A 19335-nucleotide genomic window follows, 5' to 3' on the forward strand; every position below is an offset into this window, starting at 1 on the left:
AAAGAGATTGGTAATTTCAACTGCATCTGACTCTGAAAGGAGAAATACTTGAGACACTTCTCTCTTTCCCCTTGGATTGTTCACCCAGCCACTCAAAGAAATCTGCTTTCTTTTCTCTTCAGGAGCCTCCAAACAGGTGGCTTTGCCTGGGAGGGCGAGGTGGAGAACAACGCGTATAGCAAGGCTACCGGGGTGGCTCCCCAACACAAGTACCACCCCACAGCAGGCAGCTACCAGCTGCATTTTGCTCTCCAGCAACTGGAACAACAGAAACTTCAGTCCCGGCAGCTTCTGGACCAGAGTCGAGCCCGGCACCAGGTAATTCAAGCCCTTCCATGTGCTGTCTCTTCCTTCTATTGGTAAAAAAAAAAAAAAATATGAGTGAACGGGCAGTGTAGAGTTAACGTCCTGAAAGGTTTCCAAAGCAGCTGGCACGGATGATTTGTAGGGAGTCTCCTCTCAGAACCGTTCTGGAGCCGTAACATGGGCTTCACTGGAAGGTGATGTGGAACCATGTGTGACCCGGTTCTTTCATTTGTGTGTACAAAAGTCCCTGTTGTAGTCTTTCCCCTTTCTGTTATGTGCTCTTAGTTCAGTAACTTCCCAAAATACCTAAAAGCCAGTATGTTAAGCATCTTTCTTTCTGAATGTACTCTTTCTCTTCTTCCATAGAGTTGGTATACATATGTACATATTGATCCATCAAGGAATAGATAACTTGGAAATGGTCACAAGTTAGAGTACCAGTCTTCTGTAAGTGACAGCGGGTTTATTCAACAGATGTTTTGTCAAATGCCTATCACAGGCTAGGCAATGTTTTATTAAACAGTGGGGCTTTAACAGGACCCAACACGCAAGCATCCTTGTGCTATGGAACTTAGAGTGAAATCTTCATTCCCTGCTCACTGTCTGTGAAATAACAGAAACCCCTGAGCATATGTGTGAGGAGCTGTGCAAGTATATCACACTAATCTGTCGGCATGTCCCTAATCATTTAGAAGAAGAAGGGCCTTACAAAAGGTCAGGTCACTAAGAATTAGCTTTGTTTTGATGATTCAGGATTATCATTAGAATCATTTACATGTTCTACAGATGTATTAAACTGAATTAATACTGATTCTGTAAGCTTCCCTATTTCCCTGTTTTTTTTTTAAACTAAAAAAAAAAAATTGGTTATCAATGGACCTTTATTTTATTTATTTATATGCAGTGTTGAGAATCAAAGCCAGGGCCTCACACATGCTAGGCAAGTGCTCTACCAACCCCAGCCCTCCCTATATTTTATGGAAAAAAGATACCTTCTATCAGTTTGATCTCTTATCACTTGCTTCTTTTTTTTTTTATAAAAATGTAGTTCATGTTATACATCAGTTAGTGCTGAATTAATACTTATTCAATGATAAAGGAAGCATTTCCCCAAGGTTTTTTATCCTCTGATCCTCTAAAGTGAATTAATTATCATTATGCCCTGTATCTTTACTTTTTTCACTACTGTCCAGAATAACATAGGATTATTTAATTTTTTCAACATAGTTCATCACATGATTACCTTTATCTCTGGTATTTACTCTGTAAATTAACACATCATAATTGAGAAATGATAAATTCAAACATTTGTGAAATAGTTCTTTAAACTGTTTTTTAATTTTTTTTTCTTTTAGTTGTAGTTGGACACAATACCTTTATTTTATTTACTTATTTTTATGTGGTGCTGAGGATCAAACCCAGCACGCTCTACCACTGAGCCACAACCCCAGCCCCTTTAAACTGTTTTTAATGGAGAAATTTCCAGACTTTTCAATCTGGAAGTATAGAATATGGCATCTCATTCTGATCACAACATCATCCTTTGCCATGTAGAAATTTCCTCATCTAGAAAATCTTTGGGACAGTATAAGCACGTAAGCCAGTTTGCATTTTCACAATTGCAGATAGAAATATGTGTACTAGTTTTTTGTAGTTTTTTTTTTTTTTTTAAATCTGCGCACATTTCCTTAAGTATTTTACACTTCCAAACTTCCTGTCATTTGAGTCCTTGAGAATGCCACCTTGTTCAGGTGCTGGATAGTGGAGACTTCGCTGTTCAGCCTTACTTCCCTCATGTGGCTCCAGGGAATATAGACAGTTGGTCCCTTTTAAACCACACGTCAGTACCTTGAAATAGTGGACAGTTTTTTTTTTTTTTTAAATGAAAGGAGATATTTTGCAGGACATTAAAGTTTGGGGGAAAGAGAGGCAGTTTTGCTGATTTTCACTTTGAGAAACTGCTTTACTTTTAAGTCCCTCTCATGCTTTTGATTAGCTTCCAGCAACTCACATTCCTTTGAAAATTTAGAGTACTGCTGTTCTTGTGTGGATTTTTTTTCACTGAGGATTACACTGGTTTAGTTTCACTGAATTATGAAGTATATGGAAAATATGTTTTTTAGAATCTGTCAGAATATCCATCTTAAGGAGGAGGCAGAACTCCCAAGAAGGGAGTTATCTCGTGTCTCCTGGAGAAGGAACAGAAAATCATTCATCATGATTTTATATATGTATATAACATCATTTTGTTCCTTCTCCCTGTTTTTCTAAACCACAACTGATTTAGGTAAGAGTGAGTAAGGGTGAAGTTTTAGGTCTGTGGGGAGAGCTAGAGAAACTAAATTTTGTGAGCTTAAGGAGTTTATAACTAATTAAATAGCAAATAAGATATTAAATGTTCTAACATGAAGTATATTTAGTAACTTAGAGCACTTTATTTCAGAGGATATTTAGAATCACTCCACAGGAAAAAAAAAAAACGCCACTCTTTTAGATTTTTAAGTCTTTGGTTTTAGCTTATCTGTGCTAGACCCGCCTGAGAATTATCACCAAATTGTTGTTTTCATTCTGAGTCTGTCCTCTATTTCTGTCCTTGAGATAATCCTTTAGATAGAGATGGTACTTCTCTAATAAACTCCTTGCACATTGGAGTCACTTTTCTTGAGTATAGGTTATAAAATTTGGTTAGCTTCCTGTTTGAGACTGGTGACCAGAATTAAAATCAAAGTTACCTAGCATCGGGCTGGGGATGTGGCTCAAGCGGTAGCGCTCTCGCCTGGCATGCGTGCGGCCCGGGTTCGATCCTCAACACCACATACAAACAAGGATGTTGTGTCCGCCAAAAACTAAAAAATAAATATTTTTTTAAAAAATTCTCTTTCTTTCTCTCTCTCTCTCTCTCTCTCTCTCTCTCTCTTTAAAAAAAAAAAAAGTTTCCTAGCATCTATCTAGAAGAGAAACATGATTTTTTGGAACAGGATGTTAAGGGGGTCTTCTAGGATGGTATGGTATGGAATGGTATGGTGTGGTATGATATAGTCATTGTTGTTACACATAGTGCCTTGCATACAGTGATCTCCTAGTATATGTTTGGGGAAATATCATGTGGCCTTTCTCCCATTATATGCAAAGAAATTCGCCCATCCTCTTCTGCCTCTAATCAGAGTACTTAGCTTTCCAGCTGGTTGCAAGTGTTCATGTCAAGCAGGCCCTCGGATTCAGGCTGTGAGTTTGAACATGGGCATCTCTGACCACTGATACAGAGTGAGTTTGGGTCTTCATCTCTATCTAGCATTGTGCTTACTCAGAAATACAGAAATCATCATGACCTGAATCCACCCCTGCAGATGACTGAGCCTGTGACCTGGAAATGAGAGGAAAGTAACACTGAGCCATTGGCAGAGGTATCCAAGGATAGATACAAGAAAACTAGGTGTGATCCAGTCCTTTTGATGAAGAGCATGAGAAAGAAAAAAAAGACAAAACTGAAACTATGAGCTGATATGCCCTGATGGATGAAACTTCAGCAATTTGAAAAACACTGTTTTAAGTCAATGCAGAGTCCATGACTTTTTCTGCAAATAGCCAGATAGTAAATATTTTAAGCTTCGTAGGACATAGGGTCTCCATTACAGCTACTCAATTCTGCCAGGGCAGAGTAAAAACAACCATGCACAATATGTAAACGAATGGCTGTCTTCCAATAAAACTTTATTTACAAAAAAGACTGCAAGCTGGATTTTTCCTGCAGGCCCTACTTTGCAGACACCTAGTCTATAGCAACGTCTACTTAAAGAGCTAGTTAAAACTAATCCCAGGGCTGGGGATGTGGCTCAAGCAGTAGCACGCTCGCCTAGCATGCGTGCGGCCCGGGTTCGATCCTCAGCACCACATACAAACTAAGATGTTGTGTCTGCCGAGAACTAAAAAATAAATATTAAAAATTCTCTCTCTCTCACTCTCTCCTCTCTCACTCTCTCTTTAAAAAAAAAAAAAAAAAAAAAAACTAATCCCAGCTACTTGAGAGGCGGAGGCAGGAGGATTGCAAGTTTGAGGTCAGTCTCAGCAACTTAGCAAGGCCCTACTCAACTTAATAAGACCCTGCCTCAAAATAAAAAGGGCTGGGGATGTGGCCTAGTGGTTAAATGCCCTGGATTAAATCCCAAATACCAAAAAAAAAAAAAAATGATTAAAATTTTAAATTAAATTTTCTTCCCTCAGTTATTTGTTTTCTGTCTTTTGGAAGGAAGATGGGATGTGTTAAAATCTAATGTCACCCTTATGAAATATCAGGCAATCATTTTTATAGAACTTTGTTGCCATCTTTTTCACTTCATCGACCACAGTATCCTCGTAAATAAATGATCAAAATACCTCTTTTCTCATTCTTATCAGGATACATTCTGCTCACCAATCTCAGCTCCCAGGATTCAAGTCTCAGGGTAGGCAAGAGAGAAATAGCGGGACAGATTCCCTGCTGTTTTGTTAGTAACAAGCCAGCACTTCATAAGCACTTACTGTATCCCAAGTTCCTTTCCCAAGCACTGTTCTATTCTTGGTGTTGTTCATATATTAATTCATGTAAGATGAGTTTCAGGATGTTGGGGGGCAAGGCCAAGGATGTTGGGGATTGCGAGGGGCTGCTATAGACTGGCACAGGCAGCGTGTGTCGGCTTCCTGCCCCGAAGGACAAGGCAAAAACACTCTTCTTTCAGCTGAGTCGGGGGCCCTGCTTGAGCAACAGTGACTACTGGTGACATCAGCATGAGTAGCTCTCCATGCTGGGGTCCATGAGAGGCTGCAGCGGCTGCGAGGCCCGGCTGACCTGATTCTAATTGCCGACATGGAGCTGATGTTATTCTTGGCGCGGGCCAGAGCGATTACTCAGTAGTTTCTGTTCAAGTGATCCTTTGTTACACTTATGCTCCCAACCCGTTCCCCCCCACCCACCGGGGCCTTCCCTCCCTCTCTTTTCTGCCTCATCCAGACCAAAAAAAGAGCCCAGAAAGCAGAAAATTAAGGACATTTTGATGGTCATGGCAAAACTGCTGGTTTCTTTGATTGACAACAGGGGAGAGAAGCGCTTTAAACCAGCTTAGTTCTTGAGCGGCTCTGTTCTCTTTCCAAAGCCCTTCAGTTTTGAGCAGACTTAATTTTCAGCATGAATAAGGTGACTCAAGGTAGGAGAAAACTGCATCCCGAGTACCTCTCATCCTTCCACACGTCTGCTCTTTACTTTTCCCTTCCTGCCACGCCCAGGTTTACAGACCAGCCTAGGAGAGAGGCGACTGCTCCTCTAACAAGCAGGGCCCGGTAGAGGTAGCCTCTCAGTGATCCCTGTGAGGGATCCTTCCACATTCTGGCAACCTCTAATGGTGTGTATGTCTGTGCACAGCCTCAGAAGGGCCGAAGGGATTCCCATAGAAACCCAACCCAGTCTTGTTATTTTGCTCCTAAAAGTTCATTGCATATATCTAGAAAAATTCTGCACCCCCTGCAGGAAGGAACACTGTTTCTCTAAGCCTTTGGCCCCTGTGTGTTGGGCTGTGGAGAGGAGGGGAAGGAGGAGAAATTCAGCAGGCTCTATATCCAAGTACCAGCATGGGATCGGCTGGGCACTGCTCAAGCAGCAGGAGGTGTATCAGAGGGAAAGGTCAGACCTGGGTGGGCAAGGGGATGAATTTATGTGTGGGTGGGTGGGCGTGCTCTAAAGTCCCAGAGCAAGTGGGCCCAAATGCCGTAACCTCCTGCTTCTTTCATGTTGTTTGTCTGGTTGGTTCTTTTATTCTGTTTGTTTTTTTCTCCTCGCCTGTATCAGGAACTCATATAACGCTTAGTTTCTAGCTTTTAGTTATTATTACTGGTTTTTCCTAGGATGATTTAATTTGATTTTGCCAAACCACTTTTTTTTTAAATTCTTACCCATTAAGAATATATTGAGGGGGCTGGGGATGTGGCTCAAGCGGTAGCGGCGCTCGCCTGGCGTGCGTGTGGCCCGGGTTCGATCCTCAGCACCACATACCAACAAAGATGTTGTGTGTCTGCCGATAACTAAATAAATAAATATTTAAAAAAAAAAAAAAAAGAATATATTGAGGGGCTGGGGATGTGGCTCAAGCGGTAGTGCACTCTACTGGCATGCGTGCAGCCCGGGTTCGATCCTCAGCACCACATACAAATAAAGATGTTGTGTCCACCAAAAAAAACCTAAAAAAAAAATAAATGAATATTTAAAATTTTCTCTCTCTCTCTCTCTCTTAAAAAAAAGAATGTATTGAAAATACATGAAATAATACACATAAAACTACCCTCAGTTGTTTCGGACATAGGCACTCTGGACAACCTTTGGAGTCAAATAATTCTTAGTTTAAATCTTGGTCCTGTCCAGTTCATGACCATGGACAGGTTGTTAGACCTTCTTTGAACTTTCTCAGGGTCGCATAAATAATAAAGAGATTTAAACTCAGTTTGTCAGCCTCTACATCTAAGCTCTTGGGTTATCGGGCTATATCCTGCCTCCCTGATCATAAGACATTCAGTAAATAGCAGTCATTGAAGACTATTGCATCAATTTTAAGTTGCCATTCATACATTCAACAAGTACCTATTGACACCTGTGAAGTTATCTTTGAAAAGTTATTTTCAAGGGTCTTAACCGGTCTCTTACTATTCATGTGCCTAATCTCAAAAGTTTTACTAAGTGCACATAAACTTAGGTCTAGAGTTTGTCCCAATTACCTCAAATACTTAATTAAAGAAATGTCTTTTTTTAATATTTATTTTTTAGTTTTAGGTGGACACAATATCTTTATTTTTATGTGGTGCTGAGAATCGAACCCAGTGCCTCACGCATGCTAGGCAAGCGCGCTACCCCTTGAGCCACATCCCCAGCCCAAAGAAATGTCTTAAGAAAGGGTCCTAGGCTCAAAAATCTTAGAAATTCTCATATTTAACCCTCTCTTATACTTTATTATTAAGTTATATGGTCAGAGCTAATGAGTCGTGCAAGATGCTAAAGTATGTTCTTCAGGCTTGGTGATTCAGAGCCTTATGTGGGGTGTTACCTTTTTGGTTAGTACTTTGTCCTTTCAACCCTGTGATTGTTAGTGATAATACTATTTTAATCTTATTTCTGTTAAATTTGTTGAAAAGCCTACCAGGAAATAGGGCAGGTGTCCACAAATGTGACTATCACGAAAGACACATTAGTGTAATTCATAATAGGCTTGCTTTTTCTATACCATATAAATGTGAATCCCAGTGTATTGCACTGTAGACATTGGTTTGTTATGTTAATTCTTAGCTGATAGTAAAAGAAGTCCCCCTGATTATCATCAGGTTGTTTTCTAAGCTGTTGGTAGGATGATGTTCCTCTGGAATCTGGGACTTCAGTGATCGCGTCCTGTGGGCCAGATACAGTGTTGACCACATTCCACTGATGAGGAAACATAAGTGTGCCCCTAGGGTCACACTGCTGCCCAATCGCATATTAAAACCAGGTTAGAGGGCTTCCAGAGCCCATTCCATTTATCACTCTCCCCTGGACAGAACTAACTCTTTTCTCCTTGTTTTACACATGTATCACCAATCAGTGATACCACTCCAGCTTCATGACTGCACAGTCCTGTACTCTTACACACATCAAAGAAAGGGTCAAAGTAATCCATGAAAATGCATAACTCAGCTTGGTTGTCTAAAGAGGCAGCTGGGGAGCCAACTTGCTTGTTGTCTGTGGTTAAAATGGGATTTGCTACAGGACCTGGTGACCATTATGCTCCCTTCCCTCAGTTTGTGATCTGGTTTGTTTTTCTCTGTCTATAGGCAGAAGAAGGAGACAAAAAGGAAAAGAGAAAAGCCAAACACACATACAAACACACACACACACATGAAACATTTGTGATGGATGCAGCCACAGCAAAAATACTTAATAAATATACAACAGCAAGGTCAATATATATATACTGTTTAAGATCTGCACAGTAGGCCAACCACGAGAAGTGCTAGGCCAAACAAAACAAATCATGCATTTCAGGACAGAGAAAAGTTAGATGTCTATAAACTTAGAATTTAAAGTTATAGGGAACTTAGAGCATGCCTTTTACTAATTATCTTATTTTACTAATTGAGAGACATAAAATACGGATATTGTTACAAGAATATGAGTTTTGATATACAGATGATACTCTATGGTCACTAACAAATAATTGATAAAACAGACAATTGAAAATGAAACTGAATTCTCTTTTGTTAACCAAGTGAGCTCTCAATCTGGGACAATTCTGATATTTTATTTTTTTTGAGATACTGGGAATTAGGATCACTTTACCACCAAGCTACATTCCCAGACCTATATTTTCCTATATTTTGTTTTATTTTACTATATTTTATTTTACAAAATTATCCATATATAGGTTGAGTGTTCTTTTTTTTTTTTTTTTAATTTCAGGTTGAGCATTCTTAACATGAAAATCCAAAATGTTCCATGGTCCAAAATTTTTTGAGCCCTGACATGACACTACAGTAGAAAATTACACTTTGAAATGAAACTTTGTTTCATAATGAAACTCTTAAAATATTGTTTAGAATTTCCCTTGGATTTCTGAGTATAAGGTGTAGAAAAAAACAAATGAATTTTGTATTTAAACTTGGGTCCCTTCCCCAAGATACCTAATTATGTATATGTAAATACTCCAGTGTCTGAAAAAAGGGTTAAAAATCTGAAACACTTCTGGCCCCACCCAACCAAGCATTTTGGATCAGGGATGGTGTACACAAACATACATATGTGCACATTGTAACTTTTAAAATTAGTGAGAAAATTTTGCTTAAAATATTTGAAACAAAATTTTCTTAGCCTTCTCTAAAAAAAGTTATTTGGAGTAAGTAAACGAAATCTCTGGGTTTTATATGCATCTAAAGAAAGCTGTTAACATTGCTAGGTTTGCTTTAGATTTCCTTTGGAAAGGAGATTTATTAAATAGATTTTTCTTTAGATACATTTGCCTTAAAAGGCAGTCCGCATACATAAATCAGGGCAGCAGCTTGGTAAACCACACCCAGGGGTGCAAATCCCAGCTTACTCGCAGAGCTCGGCAGTCCTGGTCATGGTACTTACACGTTTGTGCTTGGTTTCCTCTGCAAATGGGGATGATGGTGGAATGTGTCTCAGGTGACCAGGGGGATTACATGAGTTCACATATAAAGGATTTAGAGCCCTGCTGACCCATGATAAAAGCTCAATAAACCTTAGTTGCTCTTATTATTTATTATGCATGTTAGCCTTCCATTACTGTAACAAATATATAAAACTTATAAAGAGAAAAGGTTTACTTTGGCTCACAGTTTGAAAGGTTTCTGGCCATAAAAGGTCGGCTTGGGGTGAAGCAGCAGGCCATGGCAGAAGGGCATGGCAGAGGAGAACTGCTCAGCTGGGGACCAGGAAGCAGGAGAGAGCAAACGGGAAGGTCTGGGTCCCACTGTCCCCTGCAAGGAGACACCATCAGTGATTAAAGACTCCCACAAGTCCCCATCTCTAAAGGATCCACCACTTCCTGATAGCGCCATGCTGGGGACTAACCCTTTACCACATGCCCCTCTGGGGACACTTAAGATTTTTTATCAGGGTAAAAGGCAAATCACGCAGGTCCACCCTGTAAGTGCTTTCTAAGCATCCAGTGCAGTGTTGTTAATCTTGTGCGCATTTTTGTACAACAGTCTCTAGAACTTATTCACAGTACCTGACCTGAACTGTCCTGGCTGAACAACAGCCTTACATTTCCTCCTCCTCCCAGCCTCTGGCAACCACCCTTCTAATTTTGTGTCTGTGAATTTGATTACTTCAGATGGCTCACATAAGTAGTGTAATGTAGGAATCGTCTTTTTGTAATTGGCTTGTTTCAGTTAGCATAATATCCTCCAGGTTCATCCATATTCTAGCATATGATAGGATTTCCATTTTTAAAGAGCTGAGTAATAATCTTTGGCATGTATAGATCCCATTTTCTTTATCCATGCATCCATCCATGGATATTGAGGTTGCGTCCACATCGTGGCTATTGTGAATAATGTGAATAGTGAGTGTTGGGTGTGCAGGTCTCTCTGTGATAGTGTGTTGCTTTCACCCTTAAATATACGTAGTAGTATAATTTCAAATTGGGAATTATAGTTAAACTACATGCCAGAAGTAGAACTTGCTTAAAACAATATTAAAGAAAATGTCTTGGAAGAAGCTCCAGGCTCAGAGTATTAATTAGTCACTTACTTGGACAATTAAAAAATTGTATGCAATCATTTTGTTCATAGTTGCTAGAGAAAGAGGTATGAGAATAAAAAATTATATTAACACCAAGACAAAATGAGTATTCTTTAGAGTAATATCTGTGTAGACTGTAAAATGTTGCCCCAAGACAACATAATCATTAAAAAAGGAAAGAAACATCAATACCATTAAATTACGATCCAGCTTTTCATGGGATACACAGTTTCCTCAGAACTATCAAAGGCAAATAAAGAAATCAATCCTCTCAAACATACTGATGGAAGTGTAAATTGATACCTTTTTTTACTGGGGGAAAATGGGGAATATAAAGAAGAGTTTTAAAACTGAAGATAAGGAGACTTCTGATGACTATTCTTCAAGGAAATTAATTGAAGCCAATAACCTAATATATGTGAAAAAATATTAATAACATGATGCTTATCACAGCACTGTCCTTCAAGAGCAAAACCAGTTGTTGACAACCTGAATGTGCACATGTGTATGTGGGTGGTGTTTCAAAAGGCAAGTAAGAATAAAATGGGTGTCCTGCTTTTCTTTCACTCAAAAATCTGTGAACAAAATGGAGATAGTACCCTGCATTCTTTCTGACCATAATGGAATGAAACTAGAAATCAATGATAAAATAAAAACTAGAAGCTACTTCAACACCTGAAGAATAAACAATATGCTATTGAATGACTGCAGGGATAACAGAAGACATGAGGGTGGAGATGAAAAAAATTCTTGGAGGTAAATGAGAACTCCAATACAACGTATTAAAATCTATGGGACACTATGAAGGCAGTGCTAAGAGCAAAGTTCATTGCATAGAATTTATTCATTTAAAAAAGAAAAAGTAAACAAATAAGTGACCTGTCATTACAGCTCAAAACCCTAGAAAAAGAGGATCAAACCAACACTAAAAGTATTAGAAAACAGGAAATAATTGAAATCAGGGAAGAAATCAGTGAAATTGAAACAAAAGAAACAATTCAACAAATTGACAAAACAAAAAGGTGGTTCTTTGAAAAAAATAAATAAAATTGCCAAACCCTTAGCCACCTTAATGAAAAGAAGGAGAGAGAAAACCCAAATTACTAAAATTTGTGATGAAGAAGGAAATATCACAACAGGCACTATTGAAATTCAGAAAACAATTATAAACTATTTTGAAAATTTATACTCCAGTAAAATAGAAAACCTCAAAGACACCAGCAAATTTCTTGAGGCATATGATCAACCCAAACTGAGTCAAGAGGACATACACAATTTAAACAGATCAATTTCAAGCTTACCAACCAAGAAAAGCCCAGATGGAGTCACACCTGAGTTCTACAAGACCTACAAAGAAGAATTAATTTTCCAATATTTCTCAAATTATTCCGTGAATAAAAAAGGAAGGAACCCTTCCAAACTCAATCTATGAAGCTAGTATCATCCTGATACCAAAACCAGGCAAAGATACATCAAGGAAAAAAAAAATTTAGAACAATATCCCTGATGAACATTGATGCAAAAATTCTTAATAAAATTCTGGCAAATCGCATACAAAAACATATTAAAAATATAGTGCACCATGATCAAGTAGGGTTCACTCTAGAGATGCAAGGTTGGTTCACCAAATGGAAATCAATAAGTATAATTCATCATAAGAATCATATGATTATATCAGTTGATGCAGAAAAAGCATTTGACAAAATACAGCACCCTTTCATGTTCAAAACCCTAGAAAAACTGAGGATAGTAGGAATATACCTCAACATTGTAAAAACTATGCTAAACCCAAGGTCATCATTATTCTAAATGGATAAAAATTAGAAGCATTCCCTCTAAAAACTGGAACAAGACAGGGATGCCTTCGTTTCACCACTTATGTTCAACATAGTTCTTGAAACTCTAGCCAGAGCAATTAGACAAAAGAAATTAAAAGGATACGAATGGGAAAAGAAGAACTCAAACTGTCATTATTTCCTGATGACATAATTCTATACCTAGAGGATCCAAAAAAACTCCACCAGAAAACTTCTAGAATTAATAAATGAATTCAGCAAAGTAGCAGGATATAAAATCAATACCCATAAATCAAATGCATTTCTATGCATCAGTGATGAATCCGCTGAAAGAGAAATTAGGAAAACTACCTCATTTACAATAGTCTCAAAAAAAAAAAAATACTTGGGAATCAACTTAACAAAAGAGGTGAAAGACCTCTGTAATGAAAACTACAGAACACTAAAGAAAGAAATTGAAAAGACCTTAAAAGATGGAAAGATCTCCCATGCTCTTGGAGAGGCAAAATTAATATTATCAAGATGGCCATACTACCCAGAGCGCTATACAGATGCAATGTGATTCCAATTAAAATCCCAACATCATTTCTTTTTTTTTTTTTATTGGATGTTCACAACATTACAAAGCTCTTGACAAATCATATTTCATACATTAGAATCAAGTGGGTTATGAACTCCCATTTTTACCCCAAATACAGATTGCAGAATCACATCGGTTACACATCACATTTTTACATACTGCCATATTAGTGACTGTTGTATTCTGCTACCTTTCCTATCCCCTACTATCCCCCCTCCCCTCCCCTCCCATCTTCTCTCTCTACCCCATCTACTGTAATTCATTTCCCTCCATGTTTGTTATCCCATTCCCCTCATAACCTCTTATATGTAATTTTGTATAACAATGAGGGTTTCCCTCCATTTCCATGTGATTTCCCTTTTTTTCTCCCTTTCCCTCCCGTCTCATGTCTCTGTTTAATGTTAATCTTTTCTTCCCGCTCTTCCTCCCTGTTCTGTTCTTAGTTGCTCTCATTATATCAAAGAAGACATTTGGTATTTGTTTTTTAGGGATTGGCTAGCTTCACTAAGCATAATCTGCTCTAGTGCCATCCATTTCCCTGCAAATTCTGTGATTTTGTCATTTTTTAGTGCTGCGTAATACTCCATGGTGTATAAATGCCACATTTTTTTATCCATTCATCTATTGAAGGGCATCTGGGTTGATTCCACAGTCTAGCAATTGTGAATTGTGCTGCTATGAACGTCGATGTGGCAGTATCCCTGTAGTGTGCTCTTTTAAGGTTTTCAGGAAATAGTCCGAGAAGGGCAATAGCTGGGTCAAATGGTGGTTCCATTCCCAGCTTTCCCAGGAATTTCCATACTGCTTTCCAAATTGGCCGCACCCGTTTGCAGTCCCACCAGCAGTGTACAAGAGTACCCTTTTCCCCACATCCTCGCCAGCACTCGTTGTTGTTTGACTTCATCATGGCTGCCAATCTTACTGGGGTGAGGTGGTATCTTAGGGTGGTTTTGATTTGCATTTCCTTGACTGCTAGAGATGGTGAGCATTTTTTCATGTACTTGTTGATTGATTGTATGTCCTCCTCTGTCATTTCTTATAGAAATAGAAAAAAGAATTACGAAATTCATTTGGAAAAATAAGAGATCTAGAATAGGCAAAGCAATCCTTAGCAAGAATAGTGAAGCAGGAAGTGTCACAATACCAGACCTTAATCTATACTGCAGAGCTGTAGCAACAAAAGCGGTATGGTATTGGCATCAAAATACACATGTAGACCAGTGGTACAGAATAGATGACACAGAGACAAACCCACATAAATACAGTTATCTCATACTAGACAAAGACGCCAAAAACATATATTGGAGAAGAGATAGCCTCTTCAACAAATGGTGCTGGGAGAACTAGAAATCAATATGCAGCAAAATGAAACTAAACCCATATCTCTCACCATGCACAAAACTCAAAGTGGGTCAAGGACCTAGGAATTAGACAAGAGACCCTGCGCCTAATAGAAGATAAAGTAGGCCTAAATCTTCATCATGTCGGATGATGACCTGACTTCCTTAATAAGACTCCTAAAGTGTAAAATATAAAAGCAAAAATCAATAAATGGGAAGGATTCAAACTAAAAAGCAAAAGAAACAATCAATGAGGTGAAAAGAGAGCCTACATATCAGGAGCAAATTTGTGCCATATGCACATCAGATAGAGCACTAATCTCCAGATATGTAAAGAACTCAAAAAACTTAACACCAAAAAATACAAACAACCCAATTAATAAATGGGCTAAGGAGCTGAACAGACACTCCTCAGAAGAAGATACATAATCCATCAACAAATATATGAAAAAAATGTTCAACATCTTTAGTAATTAGAGAAATGCACATCAAAACTACTCTAAAATTTCATCTCATACCAGTCACAATGGCAGCTATCAAGAATACAAACAACAGTGTTGGCAAGGATGTGGTAGAAAAGGCACACTCATACATTGCTGGTGGGACTGCAAATTGGTGCAACCATTCTGGAAAGCAATATGGAGATTCCTTAGAAAACGTGGAATGGAATCATTTGACCCAGCTATACCTCTCCTCAGTCTATACCCAAAGGACTTAAAAACAGCATACCACAGGGACACAGCCTCATCAATGTTTATAGCAGCACAATTCACAATCGCTAAACTGTGGAAGGAACCTAGATGCCCTTCAATATATGAATGGATAAAGAACCCGTGGTATATATACACAATGGAATATTACTCAGCAATAAAACACAATGAAATTATTGCATTTGCAGGTAAATGAATGGTGTTGGAGAATATCATGCTAAGCAAAATAAGCCAATCCCCCAAAACCAGGGGCCAAATGTTTTCTCTGGTAAGTGGATGCTAATCCATAATGTGTATGTGTGGGGGGGATGGACATGGGATGAGTGGTGGAACTTTGGATGGGGCAAGGGGAGGGTGGGTGGGGGGCGTGGGGATAGGAAAGATGGTGGAATGAGACAGACATCATTACCCTAGGTACACGTATGATTGCACAAATGATGTGAGTCCATTTCATGTACAGAGAAGTGAAAAAATTCTGCTCCATTTGTGTACAACGAATCAAAGATCTTTCTGCTGTCATGTATAACTGATTAGAACTAATAAAAAAATAAGTAAATAAATAAAAAATCAATATCTCTAGCAATTAGACAAATGTAAACTGAAACTACACTGAGATTTCATTTCACTCTAGTCCAAGTAGCAATTATAAAAGTAAACGCTGGCAAGGATTTGGGGTAAAGGTACACTCACACATTGCTGGTGGGACCACTAATTGGTTCAAGCATTATGGAAAGCAATATGAAGATTTCTCAGGAAACTTGGAATGGAACCACCATTTGATCCACTCCTCGGTCTGTATCCAAAGGACTTAAAAGCAGCATACTACAGTGATGCATCCACATCAGTGTTTCAACCTACTGCATTTCAACAGATGAATGGATAAAGAAAATGTGATGTATATACGCAATGGAATATTAATCAGCCATAAAGAAGAATGAAATTATGGCATTTGCCAGTAAATAGATTGAATTGGAGACTCTCATGCTAAGTGAAATAAGCCAATTCCAAAAACCCAAGGGCTGAATGTTCTCTCTAAAATGCAGATACTACCACACAATAAGTGTATGTGGGGTGCAGAGTAGGGTATAGAATATAAGTTCATTGGATTAGACAAAAGGGCATGAAGGGAAGGGAGGGAGTAGGAATAGGAAAGACAGTATTGAATCAGACCTAACTTTCCTATGTTTGTATATGAATACATGACCAGTGAAACTCCACATCATGTAGAACCACAAGAATGGGGTCTTAATTAGAATAAGTTATACTCCATATATAAGTAATTTGTCAAAATACATTCTACTCTTGGTGCTGGAGTTGTGGCTCAATAGAAGAGTGCTTGCCTTAGCATGCATGGGGCACTGGGTTCGATCCTCAGCACCAAATAAAAATAAAAATAAATAAATATTTATTTTAAAAAATTCTACTCTCATGTATATCTAAAAAGAACAAATAAAATAGTGAGGAAAAAAAAAACAGTGATCTAGATCTACCTTCAGAGATATGGAAAAAATACTCAAGATAGGTATTTGAATGGAAAAAAAAAAAAACAGACCTCAAAATGGGTGTCTGTGATCCCATTTTTTGTAAGCATACAGAAATACATATGGAAAATAAGTACACAGAAAAATGTCCAGCTATTAACAGGTTAGGTCTGAGTAGAATTAGAAATTACTTTTAATGCTGTTTCTGATGAACATGGATTAAAGAAACTAAAGTGTTGCTCAGCCTTCCAGGCTCTGGTGCGTGTGTGATTGTGCTCCATGTTGTCACATGTAGAGTGAGATGGCGAGAAAGGAACAGCAAAGCAAAGCTACCGTCACCTGGGCCTAAGTTGCTGTCAGCCTCAGCCTCCTGATTATCACTGGCTGGATCTGTTGTGGTGGGGAGAGGGCTGCTGAGGGCAGGTCGTCTGTGCTGTCTGAGGGCTAACTTCCCTGGGCCTTATGGTCATGGAGGGAGCCCTCTGAGCCTCTGCCTTGTACGGAGTTGGGCTTACTTTGACCCTGATGCCCCGGCCCAGCCCGAGATGAATCCAACTATGAAAAACCAACTCTGAGGCGGCCAGTGGAAGCTTCGGCTTGATTGGGTGAAGGACTCTGAGGCTCATGAGATATTTGAATATCTGGTTTTAATCATTTCATTGCTCCTCCAATGTTTAGAATTGATTTAGAAATGTTTTGAACAATGCTGATTTCAGCTGGTTGGTGAGTAATAGTTTTAGACTTTTTTCTGTCCAGGTAAATACCTGTGTTTACATCTTTCCCAGTAGTTCTTGGAAGTGGTAAGATCTTTTCTCGCTTGCTGAAGGAGTAGGAGTTGGTTTTAGAAATGGAAGGATGTGCCAGAGGACTTCCAGGACAGTTGGCAATCGGTGTCCTGCCTCGAGTATTTGTGTGGTTGCGCTTGCTCAGTCACACACACCCACACTCATTCACGCGCACTCACGTGTTTATCTATGAGCAGCGGCCGCTCCTGGGCTTCTGGTTTCGGCTCGGTCCCGATCCAAGTCAAAGCACTTCCCAACGCGTGGTAGCAGCACCAGAAGTTGTACCTGTTTCTTTTGCTCAGTCCCCTGTCTCGTCCCAGCTGACAAACACTGTGGATGGAAGACGGCCAAGAGCTCCATGCTGCCTTAGACAAAGGCCTTTTGGAAGCATGCTTTGCCCCTCGCCTCAGCGCTGAGTTTCCCAGGCATTGTGGTGTTGCGCGAGAGCTGTCGTGTGTGTGCACGCAACAGTTCTCACCCTGGCCGTGGTCAGCTGAGTGGGTAGTAGCTCACGTGTTTGGGAAAATGCGCCATTCCCACACCGTAGCTGCCAGGGAGGAACCTCCAGTGGGGATTTGTGTACCCTGTGCTGGGAATTCTGTCAGACTTAGGACAAAATCTAACACGGGCACATGATACCTAGAAACGCCTGCTTCCCTGAGATCCGAGTAAAAGGGGCACAGTAGAGATCAGCATTTGCTACTTTCTCTCCCTTAATTCTCAACAATGGAATTTACAGTTATTTTATTAAAGAGTCAACCAACTCTGCTCCATCACCAGTAAGCCTAAGTGAAGGCTAAAAGGAGTGTTTTTCTGGAAGGAATTAGGAGAAAAAAAACTTCCAGAATTTAATCTCTGCATAGTATTATCTTTCTAGTTGGAGAGCCCAGATCTTGCTTCCTTGTAACCTTCCAAGTTGCAGTCTGTGTTCTGTCTATCAGAAATTCCTCCTTCCCACCCACGAGCACCCCTCTGAGGCCAGGGGAGGGCCTTTCCAGTCTTTGCCTGGGGCCAGGCCAACCCTCCGACTGGTGCTGAGTCTCCTCCCTGTCCTGCGGCTTTCCCACACCAGCAGAGCAGCCAGAGTCCGCGAATGTTGATCAGGTCTTAAGTAGAGGCCAGTACTCATCCAGCTCCCTTTCCCAGGACACTGAGTGGTGACAGTACAGCTGTGTCCCTGTGTTGTGGTCATTGCCTATTCAGTCCTCACATTTCTTAGAAGTTATACAGAGAACATCATATAATTCTGTCCTTTCAAGAATCAGGACAAAACAGTTCACATGATCTTTAGCTGGTGGAGTGTCGGGGTTGAGGCCAATAACAGGGTATGAGGAGTCTGGGAAACCAGTCTAAATACACCCACTTACATATCTGCTTTTAATATTGCCTGAGTGTTTTCTTGAGCTGCTTCTTATCATATTTGATTGCTTCAATCCCACCCCAGTTAACCTTCGCTTTGGTGAGACACCTGGGGACTTGTCTTCATTTCTGACTCTTCAGTTTCAGATGGAATTCAGCTGTGATTCCTTTGTTGTCCATTCGGTGTATTCCAGCATGGCCACCAAACCATAAGGCACAATCTAGATGCTTTTTATTGTATTTGGTAAGAGAACTTGCTTTGAGATGCAATTCATGCCTGCTGAGGCTTAAACAAGCTTGACTGTGGTAGATTGAGAATTAGTTCTCATATCAGGATTCCACTTGGCTGCAGGTAACACACACACACACACACACACACACACACACACACACTGGTTAGAGAGGGGTTTTTTCCCCCATACACCATGGTGCCGTCTGAAACTCAGGTTTCTTCTGTCTCTGTCCCCTAGGATCTTAACCCTGTGCCTGTCTACCTCTAGCTAGCTAGTGGGAAGAACAGCCAAAACTTTCCTAAAATCCACACTCAGGAACTTCTGTTTATATCTCATTGACCAGAATTGTGTCCCCATGCCATGGGGGGGGGGGGGGTGAAGCTAAACACACATTATTATCCAGACAGAATCAGAACAGTATTATTAGGAAGGGAAAAGTGATGATATCCAGGCAGGTGGCAGTCTCCTAAGCAATAAGTTTTTTTGTTGTTTA

At 39.7% G+C, this 19335-nt stretch overlaps 1 protein-coding gene across 22 annotated transcripts in view; it reads left to right on the forward strand.

Moving 5' to 3' along the window:
- Positions 1–19335, forward strand: part of TTLL5 (tubulin tyrosine ligase like 5) — a 268480-nt gene that overhangs the window by 195186 nt on the left and 53959 nt on the right. For 21 of the 22 annotated variants that reach the window (XR_014021375.1, XM_081289238.1, XM_081289237.1 and 18 more), the window contains one exon: positions 123–318. Coding sequence is in view for 21 of the 22 variants with exons in the window: in XM_081289238.1 (XP_081145364.1) it covers positions 123–318 (196 nt within the window). In the remaining variant the exon portion in view is untranslated. Of the gene's footprint in view, positions 1–122; positions 319–19335 lie in introns of those variants that run through there. The other variant, XM_081289244.1, reaches the window with a different exon arrangement.

This window comes from Spermophilus citellus, assembly GCF_964194105.1.
Source record: "Spermophilus citellus genome assembly, chromosome: 4".
Lineage (NCBI taxonomy): Eukaryota > Metazoa > Chordata > Mammalia > Rodentia > Sciuridae > Spermophilus > Spermophilus citellus.